The 20,447-nt window shown below is 50.1% G+C and overlaps 2 protein-coding genes across 5 annotated transcripts in view; one reads left to right on the forward strand and one right to left on the reverse strand.

Annotated features, from left to right (window-relative positions):
- Positions 1 to 12,235, forward strand: part of SMC1B (structural maintenance of chromosomes 1B) — a 54,153-nt gene extending 41,918 nt beyond the window's left edge. The window contains exons 19-25 of one of the 2 annotated variants that reach the window (XM_006774157.2): positions 2,415 to 2,513; positions 4,159 to 4,315; positions 4,792 to 4,946; positions 5,985 to 6,136; positions 8,330 to 8,399; positions 10,821 to 10,931; positions 12,057 to 12,235. In XM_006774157.2, the coding sequence (XP_006774220.1) occupies positions 2,415 to 2,513; positions 4,159 to 4,315; positions 4,792 to 4,946; positions 5,985 to 6,136; positions 8,330 to 8,399; positions 10,821 to 10,931; positions 12,057 to 12,158 (846 nt within the window). In that variant the 3' untranslated portion in view covers positions 12,159 to 12,235. Of the gene's footprint in view, positions 1 to 2,414; positions 2,514 to 4,158; positions 4,316 to 4,791; positions 4,951 to 5,984; positions 6,137 to 8,329; positions 8,400 to 10,820; positions 10,932 to 12,056 lie in introns of both variants that reach the window. The other variant, XM_015570750.1, reaches the window with a different exon arrangement.
- A 1,089-nt stretch (positions 12,236 to 13,324) lies between these two features.
- Positions 13,325 to 20,447, reverse strand: part of FAM118A (family with sequence similarity 118 member A) — a 25,635-nt gene continuing 18,512 nt past the window's right edge. For all 3 annotated transcript variants that reach the window (XM_006774159.2, XM_015570753.1, XM_015570751.1), the window contains 4 exons: positions 19,448 to 19,733; positions 18,124 to 18,153; positions 17,284 to 17,361; positions 13,325 to 15,226 (listed from right to left, as the gene is read on the reverse strand). In XM_006774159.2, coding sequence (XP_006774222.1) covers positions 15,207 to 15,226; positions 17,284 to 17,361; positions 18,124 to 18,153; positions 19,448 to 19,733 — 414 coding nt within the window. In that variant the 3' untranslated portion in view covers positions 13,325 to 15,206. The remainder of the gene's footprint in view (positions 15,227 to 17,283; positions 17,362 to 18,123; positions 18,154 to 19,447; positions 19,734 to 20,447) is intronic.

Genomic DNA, 20,447 nt, shown 5'->3' on the forward strand with positions numbered 1-20,447 from the left:
CAGAAGGTTGAGAACCATTGTTCTAATCGATGGCGCACGCACTTTCTGAGCAGCACTTCAAAGCGTATGAAGAAGTGGAGAATTGGGTCTCTGAATGGTTTGCTCAAAACAAGGAAAGTTCTATTGGGACGGTATCCAACAAATTACCTGAAAGATGGGGGCATTGTGTAGCTAGCGGTGGACATTACTTTAAATAAAGCACTTTTGATGTTTCTCTTGAAATGATCGTGTTTTCTTTGATTACAAAATCCACCATTATTAACTGGTACACCTGGTAAACCCACTTCAAATGGCTTTGGGGGTGGAGGAAGTGAATGGATAGGGCTGGAGGGGAAGTGGTCTCATGCATGACAGTCCAGGAATTTGAACACTGTCAAGAGCTCATTCTGGCTTGGCATCTATTGCTTTATTCTCTCAGGTCAGTTTCCCCATAGGCTGCAGCTGAATCCACGAGCTCTGACCAGAGGGAAGGAAGGCTTTCCTGACCTCAGAAAAGTCCTGGGGAGGAGTTCTGGCTCCTTGTGGGTCATGTGTCCACTCTTACGGGTGCAGAGAGGGAAAGGATGGGTCTGCTAACAGAAGCAGATGGGAAGCAATAGAAAGTCTGTAAAGGCAGGGTCATGCCCTAACTGGTTTGGCCCAGTGGATAGAGCGTCAGCCTGCGGAATGAAGGGTCCCGGGTTTGATTCCAGCCAAGGGCACATACCTTGGTTGCAGACTCAATCCCCAGTAGGGGGCGTGCAGTAAAAATAAAGGCAGGGTCATTTTAGAGAGGTTCGTTACGGAGCAGGGGAGGAGGAAGCCGACTCAGGGACTGACTGCTGAGTGAGTGCTGTGGGTCCTGTGGCAAACCTCCGGTCATTCTCCACCGTGCCCGCCAGGAGTGGAGTTACTTACTGCTGTGTTAGCTTCAAACACTTCCATGTTCAGTGAGGTGTGAAGACCTTAAGCTGGACTAATACTGAATTATTATCTAAAAAGAAAAAGGGGTAGCTTTGTTCCACTTTGTGCTGGTCAAGCCGCACCGGAGCTCTGCGTTCACTTGGTGAGGCGTGCTGCTTTGTAAGAGGAACGTGACCGGGCAGTGAGGAGGCCCAGGCCTCCCGCGGAAGGTCTTAGCGCCGAAGCAGGATCACACGGGCCGTGGTGGAGGCCAGAGTCAGGTTTCTGCAGCTGGGGAACTTTCTGCTAGAAAGATGGGCGGCCTGTCGTGGCGAGTCCCTGATAGAAATGTCTCAGGACGTCTTGTAGTGGCGTGTAATGGGGACGCTGCACAAGGTATTCTGCAGAGCCCAGAATAGCAAAGGGCTCTCCAGAGGGTGAGCAGGAGCCCTGGGTCGGAGTGATTGTCATACACACTCTGAGGTAGAGCCTGAGGTGGCCCTTCTCCTCGAGGTGTTCAGACGCAGAGAGAGCTGCCTGCCCCTGCCAGGTTCTCACAGGAAATTCTCATGTGCGGAGCCCACACCAGATCACTGGTTCTGGATCTTCTGGGGCCTAAAGCATCCGGGATCTTGTTGCGCAGGAGTCTGCAGTTCTCACGGCTGCCGGGTGAGGCTCATGGTGCTGGCCCGATGACCAGGGTTTGAGTAGCAAGTCACCAGGTGACTCACGGTTGAATACAAAATTCGATGTCAAATTACATAAACGGAATGGAGAGTTTTGGGCATTCATTATCACATTTTGTATTCAGGTTCAACTTCTATGTGAACTGTTTTAGCATATATTACATCAAATGTAGGCATAATTCCCAAAATAGTCTCATTTGTTTTTCAGAGAATATCTAGAAAGAAATGGTGACACAGGTTTTCTCTCTGAATTTGTGAATCTTGGTGTTTGGTGTCAGTGTTACACCGACAGGAAGCCTACAGCTGAATAAGTGCTCGTTTCTGTGTTCCTTCTTTCTCCTCCTTCCTTCCTTCAGAGGCTAATACGTGTTGAATCTGAAACAAGTGTCGCCAGGGGTTGCACTAGGCAGTCACGGTGAACACATGTGCCCGAATCCCTTCCTCGACATGCGAGTGGGGAACAAATCAGCACACACACAAAACGGTAAACATGAAGCACTCATGGTGCGTGCAGGTCAAAGAAACAGCAGGAAAGAGTCGAGAGCATTGGTGGAGGGAGGTTTGCATCTTAGATGGAGAGGCTGTTGGTGGCCCAAGCAAAGGTAGTTTAAGTAGGTGAGTGGCAAAGGGACACAGACATCTCAGGGACGGTTGTCCAGGTGGAGGTCAGTGGGCCGGCCTGGGTGGCTGTGCGCCTGCCCTGTGCGGCCGGAGCAGAGTGGGCGCAGGGAGACTGACCCTGCGGCATCGTCAAGATTTCCACTTCTACTCCGAGCGAGGCAACAGTCAACTGGAGGTGGGAGTGACCATTTCCGGTAACAAGGAAAGGTCTCCTGTGTTTTTCAGCTGGGAACTGAAGCGGAAAGCAGCCAGGCCACAGTGGACATCTATGAAAGAGAAGCAGCCATTGAGATAGACTACAGCTCCCTGAGAGAGGACTTGAAGGTAATCGGAAGGTTTCCGTTGTCTATGACCAACAGTATATTGAAAATTTAAATAAAGCAGAATAAGTTTTAGTCCATGGAGCATAAGTGCTGGAGGGGTAGATTTCCTAATGGTTTATGAAGAAATCGTGTAGATAGGTTACATTTTAAATGTGTGTATCAGCATCTCTCACTGAGTGTTTTGTAGGACACTGTACCATGAAACTCTTGCCAAAGAAGAAAGGTTTCTTGGTCGCCAGCTTTCTGAAAGGCTACCCCTTCTTGGAGATTCACCATGAACATGAAAGTCTGAAAAGTCCTGCAGTGGACAAGAGGAGCCAACGTACTCCGGCATCCTCTTGCCCATGGCAGGTCCCAGGCAGTGCCCAGTAGGTGGCGTCCTTCCCAGCTGCCGAGCACAGACCAGGGCAGCTCTGCGCTCTCAGTCACCTGTGGGCGTGGGCGCTCTGCTCTTGGTGTCTGGCTGTCCTGAGGCTGATGCTCTCAGGAGGGCAAAGCGGCTGCAGCCATTGTTGGCTTTCCAGCCAAACCAGGACCTTCAGGGGGAGAGGCCTGTGCAGTGGCACTGTTCTTACCACTAAGGAGGCTTTTCCTGCCAAGCTGCAGCAAGTGGCCCCTCGTCACAGTGGCCTGAATTGGGACAATGTTCATTCCTGACCAGTCACCTCCCTCCCACCCCCACCCCAGGTACATGGGCCCATGAGGGAGAAATGGTCCCGTGGGCCTGCGAGAAAGGCAGAAATGATGAAAGCAGGGACGCAGAGAGCAGGATCCCCCACGGCTTTTCATTTCATGTGTTCTTCGTATGCTTTGTTACATTTGTTGGGCTCTGATCGTACTGTGGTATCTTCAGGCAATCAGAAACAGCTTTTGTCTTTCCTATAGTCTACTTAATGCTTTATTTAGAAAGTCCTACCTACTTCATTATTGAATAAATATATTCCTTCCTGTTTATCGTTTTAATTTCATCTGAAATTGATTTTAGTATATGATATGAAATAATCTATTTTTAAAAAGGTACCTAAGTTAAGCAATTTACTCAATGTTTTTCAAATAATTCTTCTCCCAATAAATTGTCATCTTTATCATATAGTAACCACCCCCTCTGAGGGGTGAAGCTCATTTTCCTGGAAGGTCAGGCCTGCACCACCACCTTTTCCCTTTCCTCCTCGCTCAAGCTAGTGCTCTTGTTGTTTGGCTTTCAGCTTTCGTGATACCCTCCAGGTGGGTGGTTTGGCCCTCCCTGGCCCTCCGTCCCTGGCCTGCTGGGGTCCCACATGCTGTAGATGCCGTGTGTGTGTGTGTGTGTGTGTGTGTGAGCTCCTGAAGGGCAAGTTTGTATTGTTGCATCCTCGGTGTCTAATAGATGGTCAGTACTTTTAAAGAAAGAGTAAATGAAGGTGATAGCTGAATTGTTGCTTTCTAGACAGATTAATATGGAGGTGAAGCACATTCCAAGAGAGCAGTGTCTGTAACACCAACTGAAGCCAATGAGAGGACACAAACAGTGCACCTGAATGTCAGCCTGGAGAGGGCCGTGTGGGAGGGCGGGCGACAGGGCCAGACCCCACAGGGCTCTGTGCCTGATCCCTTAGCAGTTGGGATCTAGAAGGCGTGCTAATTGTTGCTCTTCGCTCCAATAACAGGCTCTACAATCTGATAAGGAAGTTGAGGCCCATCTTAAACTCCTTCTGCAACAAGTAGCCTCGCAAGAAGAAGTCCTGTTGAAGACAGCAGCCCCGAACCTCCGAGCCTTGGAGAACCTGAAGACTGTCCGAGACAGGTTTCAGGAGTCCACAGATGGTGAACTTTAGCAAGCTCATACTCAGGGGGGTTTGGGTTTTGATTTCTATAACACTTCTCAGCAACCCCCCCTGGATTGTACATTTGTTTTTATTATGTGTGTATTTTTCTTTGTCGTCTTATATTCATATGTACTTTTAATACCGAATCACTAATTGCTTCCCTTTTGAAAAGTGTTCTGCTTTAATTAAAAAACAAGTTTATTGGTTATTTTCGAGTAGGTAATATATTTTATATTAGCATAATAGGCATATTAGGTACTGTATTAGAACTTGTCATTATTTTAAAATTCACCCTATCAGAAAAAGGGCTTGTCAGTTATAAGAGCCATATTCATGGAGTTAATAATTGAGTTATTTTCCATGTAGATTTTATTCAAGACAATCAAAATCTAATTTAAAAAATAATTTATGCTTTAAAGTTGAAGAGACATCCCTCCACGGTCTCTACAGTAAACAACACCGATTCTCTCTTAGCTTTTGAGGCCAGCAGAAAGGAAGCCAGAATGCGTAGGCAAGAGTTTGAACAGGTGAAAAAAAGGAGATATGATCTTTTCAGCCAGTGTTTTGAGCACATCTCAGTCTCAATTGATCAAATCTACAAGAAGCTCTGCAGAAACAACAGTGCCCAAGTATGTATCTTTTTACCCCAAAATGTTAGTAAAAACTTTGTTATTGGTAGTGCTTTTTTTCTGATGGGAAACAAATACCCACCACATTATTTGAGTGACCCACTGACAGGACAAAGTCAGCTGATGAAGACTGGTTACATAATGGCCTGTGCTCAGTCCCCCACTCTAGCATCACCAGCCTGGACAAGTCCAGCTCTCTCTAGTCCTGCTTCTTCCCCTGCAGAATGAGTGCGTTCAATCATTTGGTTTCCAAGTTCCCTTTACTTCTGGAATTGTTGTCTGGTCCTAATTTAATTTTCTAGAACTGAAGTGAGGCAGGGTCATGCAGAGGATCTTGGTAAAGGCTGATCTGGGCTTTCGAAGGTGACCTGAGTAACAAAGGGAAGGGAAGAACCAAAGGCTGGATTCCAATCCAGTTACATCCATTGTAATGGTGGTTTCTGCTGGAAGCACGCCTTCCGTTGTCGAAATCCACAGCAAACACTATGGCGCTGGATGTGGAATAAAGATGTAGATTGGGTCTCAGGATCTGCTTTTACTCCTTCTCATGATGTTCCTTTATGCCGAGAGCTGATACTAGAGCAGAGATTTAGAATTTCAACCAGAAATAATTTACTTAGTTTCAGTAAAGCGGGACTATAAAAGTCCCATTAACTGAGGACAGGATTCATCTGAGTCTACAGTGCATGGCCCCAAATAGGTGTTCCAAAAATGGTCAATGAATGGACCAGTGAGTGAACTGAATGAAGACTTTTTAAAGACTGGCATGTGCTGTTGTGGCTTGAATGGCAGTGTGTGGAAGGCCTGATTCTTCATGTATGCTAGAATGCTTTTCCTCTCCTCCCACCCAGACAACCCTGTTGCCTGTGACTGCATATAGAGCTAAATACATTATTTATAGGCATTGATATCTTTCCCAAAAAATGGAGGAAAACCTAACCGATAAAATATTTTTGCAGTTAATAAGCCTGTTGCAAATCCAAGTTAAATATACTAATTGCTTTTCTGATTTTGCTAATTAAGTAACGTGTGTTTCAGGCATTTCTTAGCCCAGAGAACCCAGAAGAGCCTTACTTGGAGGGAATCGGCTATAACTGCGTGGCCCCCGGCAAACGGTTCATGCCGATGGACAACTTGTCGGGGGGAGAGAAATGTGTGGCAGCTCTGGCGCTCCTGTTCGCTGTGCACAGGTGAGGCCGCCGTGAGCTGTGGGGCTTTTGTATCAGCACAGAAACCAAATGGACCTCCTGCAGCAGGCATGTCGCGCCGCAGGCCTCGTTTATTTGGCTCCTGTTAGCCTTTGAGTTTGACATGCTTGTCCTACAGAATCCTGTTAATTGCTTGTCTTTAGTTGTGTTTAGCGTATGTGAATACAAAACTGTTTTCTCCAGCCAGACAATTCAGGTGATATTTTACATCTATAACAATTTAGACAGATGATCTAAGAGAAAATTCAGTCTTTAACAGATTTTAATTAAATTTCTATTATCAGTGGCTACTGATATTTTAGATTTATAGAAAGGAAGAAAAATAAATATTTGGAATAGCCAGATGTGACATCAGAATTACAAGAAAAACAATAACAAACCCCAATCAAACAAAAACACCCAACTTGTATATTATTTTCCTGGTCCACATTTGGAGATCTGCTGTTTAGTAAAGAATGTTAAGCGAAGTGTTTCTTCTGAAAAAAATGTTTCACCTCTCATTTCCACTGATGGTGGCACTGTTCATAAAATCAATCAAGGAAAAGTTAGCCAACATGAAGGCAATTAACTTTCAGCATCCAGAGCACTAGGCGAAGATCTCAGGAGATGATGCTGCCTCTATCTCATGTCAAGAAGAATAGCATGGAAGTTCTGCAGCTGGTTTTTATTGATCTCAAGAAGGAAGAGGAATAGGCCATTACAAGAAAGAAATGCCATTAGTGCCGGGGGCTTAGGGAAAGCCGAGCAGGGTCTAACTGGCAGCTTGTGTTGAGTAAATCTTGCCAAATAAGATGATTTCTAGGTATCACCCCCACCACCACCCACTTATTCAACAGATAAGCATATATTTACTGTGGCAGGTGGTGGTTAGGCATTGGAGAGAGAGCAGAGAACAAAGCAAAATCAATCTCAAAGATGACTTCATTCTAGGCGGGGAAGACAGTTGATAAATAAGGTGTATTAACAAATGAATTCTCTAATGTGAGACTATGACAAATAGCAAATGCTGTAGGGAGAAAAATTAAAGCAAGGAATGGAGATAGTAGGGAAGGGTTTGCAATATTAGAGAGTCATCCGGGAAGGCCTCCTTGAGAAGGTAACAATTGAGCAAAGATACAAAGGAATTAGGGGAGCAAGAATGTAGACATAACGATCAGCAAGTGCAAAGGCCCCGTACGGCCAGAGTGAGCCTGGCCTCTGTGGAGAAGAGACTGTGCAGCAGTGTCAGGCATGGGTTAAGCCCTAACCTTTAGGGAACTAGTGTTGGACCAGGGTGAGAGCAGAAGGGTCATCAGAGACCAGCATGGGGCATGGAGGAGTCAGGATGGCTCCAGGGGTTCTGGCCTAATCAGCTGGAGTGAAACAGCTGCCATTAGCTGAGGACAGGGACACCACAGAAGGGATTCGGTTTGGACAGGCAGGTGAGGCATTTGATTTTGGATGAGTTTGAGCTGTTTATCAGACACCCGTGTGGAAATCGCTGAGGAAGCTGTTAAATGTGTGCAGTGAGAGTTCGTGGTTCTCAACCTTGGCTGCACATTAGAATCACCTGGGAATCTTTTTAAAATCCTGATTTGTGGGCCTCATCCTCCGGAAATTGTTTCTTTGTTACTAGTATTGTGGCCTCACCCCATAACAAACAGAATTTCCAGAGGATGAAGCCTGGAAATCAGGATTTTAAGATTCCCAGGTGACTCTAATGTGCAGCCAAGGTTGAGAACCACTGGTTCAGAAGATCAGAACTCTCAGAAGTGTGGAAGCCATCCACACGTGGAGTCACTTACAAACTTGGGATCAGGTGAAACCACCCAGGGAGCTAATTAGATAGAGGCGCACTCTGAGCACTGAGCCCCTGGGCACCGGCACCGGCAGTGTTCAGTAGAGAGACTAGGAGTTCGCAGGCCAGACTGGGAAGGAGCAGTGAGTACAGGGGGAGGGGGAGGGAGAGACCCTGTCACCCTTGACATCAGAGGAACGGGCGGGAGCACCACCCCAGGTACTACCTGCAAAGGACCCTTGGAACACGGACTGAGAATTGATCATTGGATTTAGCAAAGTACAGCTCGTTGGTGGCCTAGACACCAGCATCCAAGAGGATGTATCTGCATCTGGTTAATCCTCTCCTCCGAGTCTTTGTAAAACAAATGGGAAGTGGTGACCTCTCATTTCTTCCAGTTTCCGGCCTGCGCCGTTCTTTGTTCTGGATGAAGTGGACGCAGCCCTGGACAATACGAACATCGGCAAAGTAAGTTTCTTTCTGCATTTAATTTCCTACAGGATGCCTGGAATCCAGTGTACCCCGAGCAAAAACTGTTTGATAACTGTTGGTTAAAATCAAATTTAAATTCAGTATCTACAAGCAACATGGTTCAGGGGAGTTCCATTCAAGATGTAGGGGAGCCTCAGAGTTGGGGAATCTGCATGGAGTTGAGGGAAGATTGCAGTGCGGGCCTCTCCTGATCTAGAGCTTGGGACCTTAGAGTCACTACTAGGTCCCGTGGCAAACAGGACCAAATCAGTTTAATAAAGTACAAAACTAACATCTCTAACTAAAATTTCAGAATTTAAGTTCAAAACTGTAACCCCCCAATATATTTATGAACATTTATCCAGTTGCTGCACTTGTGCAGGATCATGTTTTCATGTTTAAGACGAGGGAACTAAGGAAACAGCTAGCTCTTGAGAGTCCAGTCTGAGGTCAGCCTTGACGATCAGTGCAGACACACACCACCTGGAGAGGCTCTCAGGCCACGCTTCTTGACATGAGAGTGGTTCAACCATGGACGCATGGCCGAAGGACAGAGGCAAATACCGGCAGGACCCATCACTCCCCAGGGGAGGGGTCCCTCTGGCCCACAGACTCCTTCCTGCAGAGAAAACCCACTTCTGATGGATGACGAGACTCCTGCTTCTCCTTCCAGGCGCGTCCTTCCTCCAGAAGCGGCTGGGCTTTGTGTTTACAGCTGCTGATGGACCAGGAGGCTGCCCTGGTCCTGCCGGCCGATGTGTTTCTCATTCATTTGTAAACTGGTTTACACCTTAGTCCTGTGAGCTTGGTTAGAGTCCCCCCTTTGAGAGATGCATCTGATCTTGGGTACCACTCTGGTTCTGAGTCTCTGAAGCTGACCTCCCCGACTTCTCTGCCGGGTCTCTCTGGAAGGCTTGGGAGTTAGGACTTCCAGGAGCTACAGTCTGAGGCACCTTCGAGTGGCATGAAGGTTGCCTCTCAGCATTCCCAAGGGGCACTCATCTAACCCACCTCTCTGGGAGCCTGCTCTCTGGACATGTCACAGTGGACATAGAACAGCACAACTTTAGAACCACACACTGGTCCCTGGACCTTGTGGAGGACAGGCAAGAGCCACATGCTGTGCCCTGCCAGACTGTCGGAGAGAATGCTAGGAACACAGAACACCTCGAATGCCAACCAGTCTACATCAGCTACCTGGACTCCAGGCCTGACTCATTTGGGAGAAATCGCCCCTTTAATGCATTTGGGCACTTTGTACCCCCTCTTCTGGTACAGGGGGTGAGGGGACATCTTATTTTGGTAGGCTGCATCTTCTCAGTGGCATTTAGGATGTCCATATCTTCTTGCAAAATCCAGACGTATTCATGGTATCCCCAGGTACTAGGTCTAACATAAGATGCGTCATCACCTAGCCTGTGTATTAAAAGCCTCTTTGCTCCGTTTCCCTTAGGGGTGTGCGCTCCTGGCACCCTACTGCGCACTCAGGCAGTTTGGTAGTATGAACAGCTAAGCAGCAGCTCCACCACTGCTTGTGATCCGGTTGCCCAACCCTTACCCAGGCAACTTTGCAGGCAAAACACACGCCCTGCGTCTTTGCATCCTCCCTCCTCTTCTATCCAGTCAGTATCCTGGGACTCAGTCCTGCATCGGGATGACTACTGTGCCCCTCAAGTTGGAGTTCCTTCTCTGAGTCCAAAGCAGTTTCCCTCCTCAGGGTTCAGCTCCCTAGTGACTCACTCCTCCCTGAAGCTCGCCATTCCTGCCTCCGGTGGTGCGTCCTTGGTATCGTCCTTAGCATCGCGGGTGCAGCCAGGACCAGGGCACACGGAGAAGCCCCTCCAGGCAGGGAGAGCGGGAGCTGGAAGTGTCTCAGTGAGGCTTGGGGCCTAGGTCACCACCCTCCTGGCTGAGCAGGTGCTCACTAAGACCCATTTCTGTGCAGACTATCCTGTTCTGCTCGGTCCTGGGAACCGACCTTCCTGAAAAAACCACCTCCCCACAGGACTGGGTCATGAATACGTCATTGCCATCGTTTCCCTCTTTCAGGCTTTGAGTTGGCAAAATAGGAAGTTGGAAGTTTAAATACCTGCCCTTATTCACCCTCATAAAATATCTGAGTGGTAGTTCTTATACTGTTAATAAAGGCTTGCTTTATACCATATTGTAGATAAGGCAGAGTTTTATCCTTAAAGATATTCCTAAAGTTTTAGATCATAGATTTAGAGGTATCTTTCCTAACCTCTTATTTTAGACTCTGAGCTATTTCTGTGGTTGGAGTGGGTTTACCAAATTACCAGGGAGGCAAGTAAGTTCCTGTCACCTAAACAGGCAAACAGACCTGCAGGATCACTGGCCCCGGGCCCAGAAACGAGGCCTTCCTTGCTGGTGAAATTTGTGCTTTTTCCTTCCTACCAGGTAGCAAGTTATATCAAAGAGCAGACTCAAGAACAGTTTCAGATGATAATCATCTCCCTCAAGGAGGAGTTCTATGCCAAGGCCGACGCCCTGATCGGCATCTACCCAGAGGTAAAGATGAGCACCCTTCCTGTCCTTTCTTCCTGGAGACACTGCTGGGTTTCTGCAGTGATAACTACAGGCTTACATTATTTTTTAATTAAATAAGATTAAAAGTAACTACTCAGGTATTTTCCTGTGACAGTACAAAGATTTAAGATCTGAAAAGGCAAATTGAAAATTACAGAATTTTCTTTATAAAATAACAGCATATTTACACAAAGTAAGCTGTAATACTGTATTCCTATTTCTGTAATGTTTGAATGTTTTAGGCAAAAGCAAATGTATTGTGGTAGAACCAGTAAGGAACCATTTATCTTCCAAAAATACCAGAGGGAAAAGCAAAGAAATTGAAAGTTCCAAGTTGTATAGTAACTTTTAGAAGTGAACAAATATTTCTTAAGCTATTCAAAATACTCGAGGTAATAGAGGGTTTCTGATCATTCCATGTTTGGACAATGAGTTGCTAAGATAAAAATTTCCCTTCCTGTGCCTACAAATTGTTAGGGGACCACTGGAGATGTGCTGCAGGAGAGAAATGAAAATTCTCACACGGGGTAAGGGAGGAAAACAATCTCAACCGTCTGCCCACCTTAGCGGCTCTGGCTGGGCCTGTAAATCAGAAAAGCAAGCAGGAGCATCATGGCTGAGTACCCCAAATGGGTGGCTAGAACTTGGGCTCCTCTCCAGTCTTAGGCTGAAGTGAGGGAAGGAGCAGGGGGAGGGGGAGCAGAGGTGGAAGGTGACCAGGAAAGCATGGTGACCAAGCCACGTTTGCTCTGCAGATCACATAGGTGCCTTTCGTTGACAGCACTCGTTAAGAGTAGGGAAGGTGTGAATTTAGAAAAGCAGGACTTGTGGCCAGTGTTTAGAGCTTTTCCTGCATCTCAGTAGCTCCAACAGTCCACATGCCAGAGCCCTATTTTGGCGTGGCACATCCTGATACCCTGTCCAGGTAATACAGAAATGAGCTAATAAAGCTGATGTAAACGCAAGCCATTGATACCTTCTGAGGTGGCCATACCACACGTTTCCTTTCAAATGCAAGTCCAGATTCACTACTGGCTCTTGTTTTAGGCTTAATAGCACCTTTTCCTTCGTAGAAGGACTAACTTAGCTGTCTGCTCTTCATTTCAGCACGATGACTACATGTTCAGCCGAGTTCTGACTTTAGATCTTTCTCAGTATCCAGACACTGAAGGCGAAGAAGGCAGCAGGAGACAGCGAGAGTCCCGCTAGGGTCCGAGTGCCCCGGCGCAGCTGCCGGCTCTCAGAGCGGATGAGTTAGCTGTGTCAGGTCATCACTGTTCAGTTCTCACTCTAGTGTTCAAACTGTTGAGTAACCAACTTCTGGAGGCAGCCAGCCTGTGTGCCGCCTGAGAAAGCTGAACCGTTACCAGCAAAGGCGCTGCTGCTCACTTCCGTTAGGAGTGTTCGGGCCCCGCTCCCGTAGGGGAAGTTTCCTGGAAGAGTTAGCTTTGAACGATTTAAAAAAAAAGGGTACAATTTTGTTACCATAGTTTCAAGTTCCATTTTGAAGCCCAGCCAGAAAAATTTTGAATTCTACATCCTCTTCACTCTGGTCTTGCCTTATCCATTTAAGGAATGTTTAAAGGATAGTCTTGGTTTCTGAATATCCTACTTATAGGGTGTTGAACCTGGGTTTTGAGAAATTATTTCAGAGGAACTGATGTATGAAAATATCAATAAAAATACTCTAATTTCAAATGTTTCCAAATTACAGTTTTATAAACAAAAATTTTAAGGTGAAACAATTATGTCCACTTTAATGCAATCTGCATTTTCTAAATGTAATTTCTGTTCAGAAGGAAATGAACAGACTTTCCCAAGTAACAACTGACTTTGCCATTTCAGTGCATTGTTCCAGGTGGGAAAGACAGTCAGCAGGACTTTACTTCCATCTCAGGACGGAACAGAACATGGGGAGGTGCTACTGGTCTAGTGGAGACTGCGTGGGGCCCAGGTGCCACCAAGGAGTAGCTCCTGAAGTAGCAGACTCGCTTTCAAACTACACTCACGTTGCATATAAACAGGACGCACTGTGCCCGACGTTAAGTCACAGCCTTGCTCCCTGCTCACAGCTCCTCTGTGAACTGGAGAACAGAAACCACTCGGTCTCCCTGTGTTCCTTGTTTCAGTGCCGGCAATAGCACCTCAATCTCCAACTTTCCTGCCTTGAAAGACATCATCTTAACACTGTCATGTCCCTTCAGTGCCATCAGAGCTGTGGCCCCTTCCTCTTCCTGGGCTGCCCGTTCTCATAACCTGGACTCAGGCGGCAGGTCCTCAGGCAGCATCCTCGCATTCCTGAAACCACCTTCTATGCAAACCACCACACAACAGGACACGGGTTGGAACACCACACTCCAAAAACAAAGTAGGAACCAGATAACAGCTAGTTTACACATATTACATGGTTAAGAACCACACAAATATTACAGCACACATGGCACTTTATCTTGAAAATGCCCAGAAGTCGGGTTGTGTAGTGGGCATCGTCGGGTCCAGTGGTGGAAGGGTAGTTGACCTAGTTTCCCACGGACAGAGCCTTACATGCGCAAAGCAGGTGTGCGCAAATTGTTCCTCATTCATCAGTCATGTTGCTTTAAGTCTGCATTTTACACAAGGGTTACGGCAGAACTGACTACAGACAGGCTCACTCCTCACGGCAAGGCCTCCGCCCCGGCATGGCACTCGGAGTGGCACTTGGAGCTGGTCCTGAGCGGGCCCTGCCTCGCCTCGCTTTTCCAGGCGTCCCTCCTTCCACGTCACTCTCCCATGTCTGCCCAGCCTTCAGACACATCCATCCCTGATCGCACTTTGTGAGTCTTTAAAAAAACAATGTCTAATGTTTGCTTTTCAAACACTAAACACATTCAAGTAATCACTTGATTTCACAGTTGAGTGGCAACTCATGGTAAAAATCCTCCTTGAATAAATTAAAACAAGCCTTGTCATAACTGGAGAAAAGTTGAGCACACAGAGTTGAAGTGAAAGTTTTATGACCAGAGTAGCATAAAGGATTTGTTTTTCATGCTTTTGAAAGCAGACAAAGGTCTTAGCAGGTCCAGCTCATCTCTGCCTCCACGTCCCAACCTAACGTTTCTAGTTCTTTGTGCCTGTGGGAGTTCCAGCGCCGTCAGTGGGGAGAGTCATCGTGCCTGGCCAGAAGTGTCACATGCAAGCAGGCAGCCTCTAAAGCAGACTGAGCAGGGCCTTTGCCACAGTCACAGAGCAACCACCCACTGCGCCCTCTGCCCCAGCACTGCCGGCAGCTGAGCGCCTGCCAGCAGGGAAGCAAGACACGGGTGCGGCAGCCCCTTCCCCAGGCCGGCCTGCCTCACGCTGTGCCCCGTCGTGTGCCATGGCAGAGAACGTTGGGAGGTGGGAGACTTGGAAAGCTTGGGGTTGATACTCTAACTGCAAGTTTAAAACCTGCTCTGCTCCACTTGTAACTTCTCAGTTATCAGCCTCAAGGCGGACTTGCACCGCCCTGCACTGCACCACTGGAAAGGCCCTCTGCCCTGGCCGGCGGCTCAGTGGGTTAGAGCACCATCCTGTGCAGAAGGCTGAGGGTTAATCCCTATTAAAGGTACTAACGGAAGGCAACCAATCGATGCTTCTCCCTGCCTCCCTCCCTCTATAAAAAAGAGACCTCTGGTTCTTCGTGAGGATGCTCTAACGCCTCAGGGACGGACCAGCCGTTCTTTGGAACTAAGTTCCTACAATTACGGCATTCCAAAGAAGCCCTACTGATCCAGACATTCTTTTAAAAGACGTATCACTCTCACTGGCAGATTCAACACCTCGAACATTCTTTACTTAACAACGTAACAAACATACCTTAAAAGTTTTTTCTATGGTAACATGTTTCCGCATAAAAATTGTAAAATTTAAGAGTCTAGTTTCTTTTCTCTTTGGCAACTACTGTTGCTTGTAGTCTCCTCTGTCCCCTTTATTAGGAAGCCCACCTGACCTCGGGTGTGTTGGGGAGCCCGGGGCACCAGGCCCCTCCCTTCCTGCCGTCGGGCCCTGAGGTAGTTGTCCGCCAGTCCTCACGGAGGATACCTGAGGTGTGTGCTTCACCCCGAGCAGTGGGACTGTCCCCCCGCCTCCACGGCCACACCCCACAGGGCTCTCGTGGGGTACATGACGGTTAGAAGTGAGAGGTCCGTGCGAGTCCTCGAACATTCCTCATCGTCCGCTACGGCACTGTGGTCACAGAAGGCTGGTTTTCAAGTTGCAGGTTTGTCGGTTTTAAAGATTTCAAGATGCGCCAGCATCGTCTGTTTAAACAGAAAGGAATACAAGATGTGAGGTTCAGCTCGAAAAAGTATTTGCCATAGGATTTCTATTCCAGAAAATTTTGTTTTTCTCATGTGCTGAAGACTCAGAGAATGCCTCCATGCTGGGAGCAGTAGCCACTGTCCAGAAATGGCTTTGTGCTGGAAGCACCCCCCGGGGCACTGGGTTCTGTAAGAGCCGTGGAAACCGCCGTGAACGTGGTTGCCCCTCCCTTCGTAGAGGCAGAGGCGGTGTCAGCACATGCGATGGCGCCTGGTCAAGTGCAGACGGAGGCGGCTGTGGCAGGGGGAGCCCGCAGCTCCCCCTCAGCTCTCCCGCCTGCGCAGGACGGCCGGCAGCGCGAAGATGAACCTGGGCCTCACCCACACGCAGGACAGGCCAGCTTCCTGCCAGAAAGAGACCAAGGCCTGCCGGGCAGAAGCTGCTGGGAGAAGCAGGCTGTGGACGCTGCCGCCTCACACCCTGTCCACCAGCAGAAAGCCTGCCGCCTGCAGCACCCCGCTCCGAGTGCCCCCCACGTGAGAAAGGCTGTGTTCACAGCAGCAGCAGAAACCCACGGTCCGGCGAGACCACCACTGGGCCGGCCTCTCACATCTGCGGCCCTGAAGCCGCCGCAGGAAAGGAACACTGGCCACAAGGACACAACTCGGAGACACTAGTCTTGTTTGATTTTACTCAGTCTCCACGAGCTGAATTCACAACCCATAAGACCGCAAAGAATTTATCCAAAATGCTATCACGGAGGAACGCTCCCTCTAGCGGCCGCACGGTGCCGTTCTACTAAGTGCCCTGAATGTGTACCAAACGGAGGAGAGGCCATGGGAGCACTACTGTCCTCCACGAGGTCCCCAGCGCCCGCTCTCCTCCACCCCCGAGTGACAGAAGACCGTCCACTCTCCAGCCACCAGTCCTACCTCGGGCCCCACCCACCCTGCAAGCAGCCAATGTCAACAACTGCCGTGCTTGTGACTTCCTCTGGTTGAGTGTCATTTGCATCATTATGAGCCTTTACATCTACAACAGACTATTCGACAGTACGTGGTCCCTGTGGCGTAGAAGGAATGCAGTGTCGCAGTGTGGCTCAAACATACCCAGGGGGGAGTTTAAATGTGAAATAAATAGGCAACTGACAGGGCACATGCTGTGGCGCTCCAGAAGTTCCTGTGGGTTACTGTGTGGTGTTTAGAGTGTTTTACTGAAATTCCTTATAAAGTAGTAAGAAATAAACTGTTACCTGAACCCCACACCACCACCACCACCAATGGGGTTTTCAGAGATGGACCGAGTCAGGTACCGCGGGAAGCCTCTGCTTTCTTAGAGGCCTGAGATGGTATCACAGTCCTAACTAACAGATGCTGAGGCAGAACTGAGGACACAAGAGCACCTGGAAACTAGCCACCACGCTGTCAGATTCACTGAACCCAGAGGCTAGAAGGTAACTGTGGAAATCTCGCAGAAAGGTTTAAAAATAATGGAGACAGAAAATGAAAACGAAGACGTTACAGGAATGGACAGAAGTCAGCAGTGGACAGCAGTGTGAATCCAAGAGGGGGAAGAAGACGGGCATAACCAAGGAAGCCACGGATTGTTCCAGAATGGAGAGACGGGGAAATGGCGCACTGCATACAGAAGAATCCAGAAAAACACACTGATGGGATTCAACACCAAGTGCCCAGACAGGACTCCCACATTGCACTGGGAACGGGGTTGCACCAGACCGTCTTCGACGGGAAACCTGGGCGCCCAAGACGGCAGTCACCTTTGGGTGGTGTTGGGGTGACTGAAAAGTGGGGGGGGGGTTCCCAACACTGCTCTGCGTCTGGAACCAGATGGGATACGTGGGTGTATTCACCCTGTGAAAATTCACTGCTGACCTCACAAGTTCTCTACGTATTTTTTCAGCAACACCTTAATGTAAATGAACTGAAGTGACAGGCATCTCTCCTCCCTCCTCCCTCCTCCAGGACAAGGGCAGTGAGCAGCAGCGCCGGCCCCACCCACAGGCAGGCCCCCTGGGGCCCACAGGAAGCCTGGGTACCTGAGGGCCGGAGCTGCTTAGAAGCTTCAATTCCGTTCTCCTCCAGCTTCCTCTTGGCGCAGTCCTGGCACCCACTCCCTGCGAAGAGACGCTCGTTAGAAAGCTGCTGCTCCGCGCCCCCCACGGAGGCCACACCCGCTCAGCAGGGGCTCTAAGGAGCGCCTGCCTTTTCAGGAGGCGGCGCTGGGGGCCCTGGAAGGGAGACAGCAACACAGCCGTGTCCCGCACCGACGCAGGGGAGCGGGAAGCTGAGCACACAGACGTCCCTGTCATGCCTGAGCGGCTGGGACCCCGAACGGTTCTCATTCCTGAACTGAGCCCACCGCTCGGGAGATCCGTGTCTGGGCCGCCGGACCCAGCGGTGGGGAGGCGGGGGCTGACACGGAGGCCCCGCTCCCGGGTGAGCCTCTTCTGACCCACAAGCTGCCCAGCGTGCAGGCTGAGCCCCGCTCCCCCCAGGAGGCCGCGGGCAGCCTCCTGTATAGACAGAGGCAGGCAGAGTGGAGCAGTAGAAAAAGCATTTGCATTTCAGACACATGTTAAATAGAACATTTCCTACGAAAGCTTAGAACCTTTACAGTTAAACTTCTGAAGGGGACAGGCCATGAACACCCCTCAGTTGATGCCCTGAGCCCGGCTGGGGGACAGGAGTGTCCTCGAGCCGTGTTCCACTACACGGTGCTCCCGGCGGAGGGGGGCGCTGTCGACCCTTCCCGGTGGCAGGCCTGTCCTGGCACTACTGTGTCCTCAGGCCGGTGTTTAATGTGAGGACGTGTCTATGATTTACAAATAGCAGCGGAAGACAATGGAACGTGTCGGCAAAACCAAGATGCGCCTTACCCAGCGTGGTGCTGTCCGCTCGGTCAGCATCTGGAAGAAAGGAAAACGGTCAGAGATGGAGGCACGTGCGCCCCTCCAGCTGCAGGGGCGGTGAGGCTGCTGCCCAGCGTGACCACCGTCAGCCCCAGGCTGGTTAGGGTCCTTGCTCTCCACCTCCTAAGGGCCACACATGAAGCCCCGGCCCTGCAGGGGGCAGGGATGGCACCGCGGTCACTGTTTCTGTCCTCACCGTGTGCCACCCTCCCGCCAGGAGAGGCACCTCACAAACCAAGTACAGATGTCCCTGAGGCACAGACTGCAAGGCCCCCAGCGCTCCGGGAGCCGAGCGCATGCAGGCTCACATCAGGTCCTGGTGCCCGGGGCCCGGGGCCTGTGCGTGCGGAGGTGAGAGGTGGCGGTCAGGGGCAGAGGTGGCGAGAACGCCATCCGTTTCCAGAGCCATCTGAGCCCTGCTCAGGGACACCGGAGGGGGATGGTTCCCCCCACTGAGTCCAGGACCCCATTCCAGCTACAAACACCTGGGCCCCAGCCAGGCACAGCGTTCACTTCTGAGCCCAGCCCACACCTATAATCAGCTGCTGGCCGCCCTGGGCCACAGCGCAGCTCCCCGGCTCTTCCACAATGGCAACGCCCTCAAGCGTCCCACTTTGCTATTTACAGAAAGGGCTGGTGGGGAAACGCAAGTGCTGGAGGGCGGCATGGTCTCGGTGACTCTAGTCCTCACAGCTGGTCCCCTCTGCCACCGTCCCGTGCTGCACCCAAGGCCGTGTGGGGGCCTACGTTTCCTGTTACTCTTCAAGGACAGCCAATACAAACTCTTCCAGTCGCGTCATCCATGATTTATAAGACTCCAGGCCGGCAGCCGCCCTGTGTCGAGCTGACCGAGGTAGGAGTCGCTCTGCAACCTCGGTCACTCCCGGCAGGTGAGCACCTCCCAGGAGAAAGGCCAAGGAGAGGCAGTTAAGGAGCTCGGAAAGGCGTGATCTGAATGAAGCCGTCGTCCTGGGCGCCCTCTGCCCGCCGTTCTGTGAAGGACAGGCGAGCAGATCTGCTGGACGTGCTTTCCGTCCTGGGCAGCTCCTTGAGGCGCGGCCTCTGCACCTGAGCCGGTGTGCGCGGCTCCACGCACAGCTGTCGGCTGCGCAGACTGCACTGTCACCCCGTCCTCCATGATTAAAGTACACGGGGACAGTTTGGGGAAATAACTAAAAGCTGGTGAATGTAATGGTATGTAAAATAAGAGCTCAGAAAACATCTCTGTTTTATTTTGTGGTGGAAACGCTGGCAGGCCTGTGGTTTTACGCGGAGAGTGAAGGCTGCGTACCTGGGCTCCGCTGCCGGCAGATCTGCGTGGCCAGGTCCTGCACGTACCCCGGGAAGTGGTCGAAGCAGGCCCCGTAGGACACGACCTTGATGCCGTGCAGCAGCATGTCGGCCTGGTGCTTGAAGAAGTGGTCCTCGCTCTCCTTGAGCACCACCATGTAGTGCTCCAGGTCCACCTTGTTGGGCACCGAGTACAGGAAGAGTGCCTGGAAGATCTGGTCGCGCAGGGTCTCCCCGCAGCCCACGAACAGGAAGGACCTGGTGCGGTACAGGCTCTGGAACACCTCCTGGGAGACAATAGGGCGTGAGCCGCTTGGCTGGCGCTCGGCAGGACCCGGCCCACACTGCGCTTCTAAGTCATCCGCTCTGGGCAGCCGTCCCCAGGGCCACCGAGGAACCGGCAGAGGCAGCCCTGTCTCCAGGCCCCAGGCAACGTCCAGGTTACACGAACCGAAGTCAGCACAGCCTGCAGCCCACCCTGCCCACCGATTCTGAGCTGAGTGCCCACTCAATGCAAATTTTCTAAAATCGTGTACAATTTTAAAACACAAAATAAGGACGTGAAATGCCGTTCGGAACTGCACATGCCACACCCAGGAATTAACGTGTCTCAGTGGATCATAGACAGAAACTTTGGGGGGGCAGGAGGCTGGCGTCAGGGGAACAGGGTCTGGGGAGTGAGGGCAGCAATGCCGAGGAGGGACCAGGGACAGCGACCCAGGGGAGTGGGCACAGGGAAAGAAAGACTGTGTGGAGTCACTCAGGCCTGCAGTGGGGACCGACCCGTGTGGGATGCGTAGGAGGCAGCCGATCAATGCTTCTCTCTCATTGATGTTTATATCTCTCCCTCTCCCTTCCTCTCCGAAATCAATAAAAATATATTTAAATGAAAAGAAATTATGATTCTAAGACGTGATCTCATCTTGTTGTGTGCACATGTTATCATGTTTCCCTGAACTTTGGGGATTGATTGGAACACCCCACCAGCCTGATCCTCCTTC

This window comes from Myotis davidii, unplaced genomic scaffold (genome assembly GCF_000327345.1).
Source record: "Myotis davidii unplaced genomic scaffold, ASM32734v1 scaffold67, whole genome shotgun sequence".
Lineage (NCBI taxonomy): Eukaryota > Metazoa > Chordata > Mammalia > Chiroptera > Vespertilionidae > Myotis > Myotis davidii.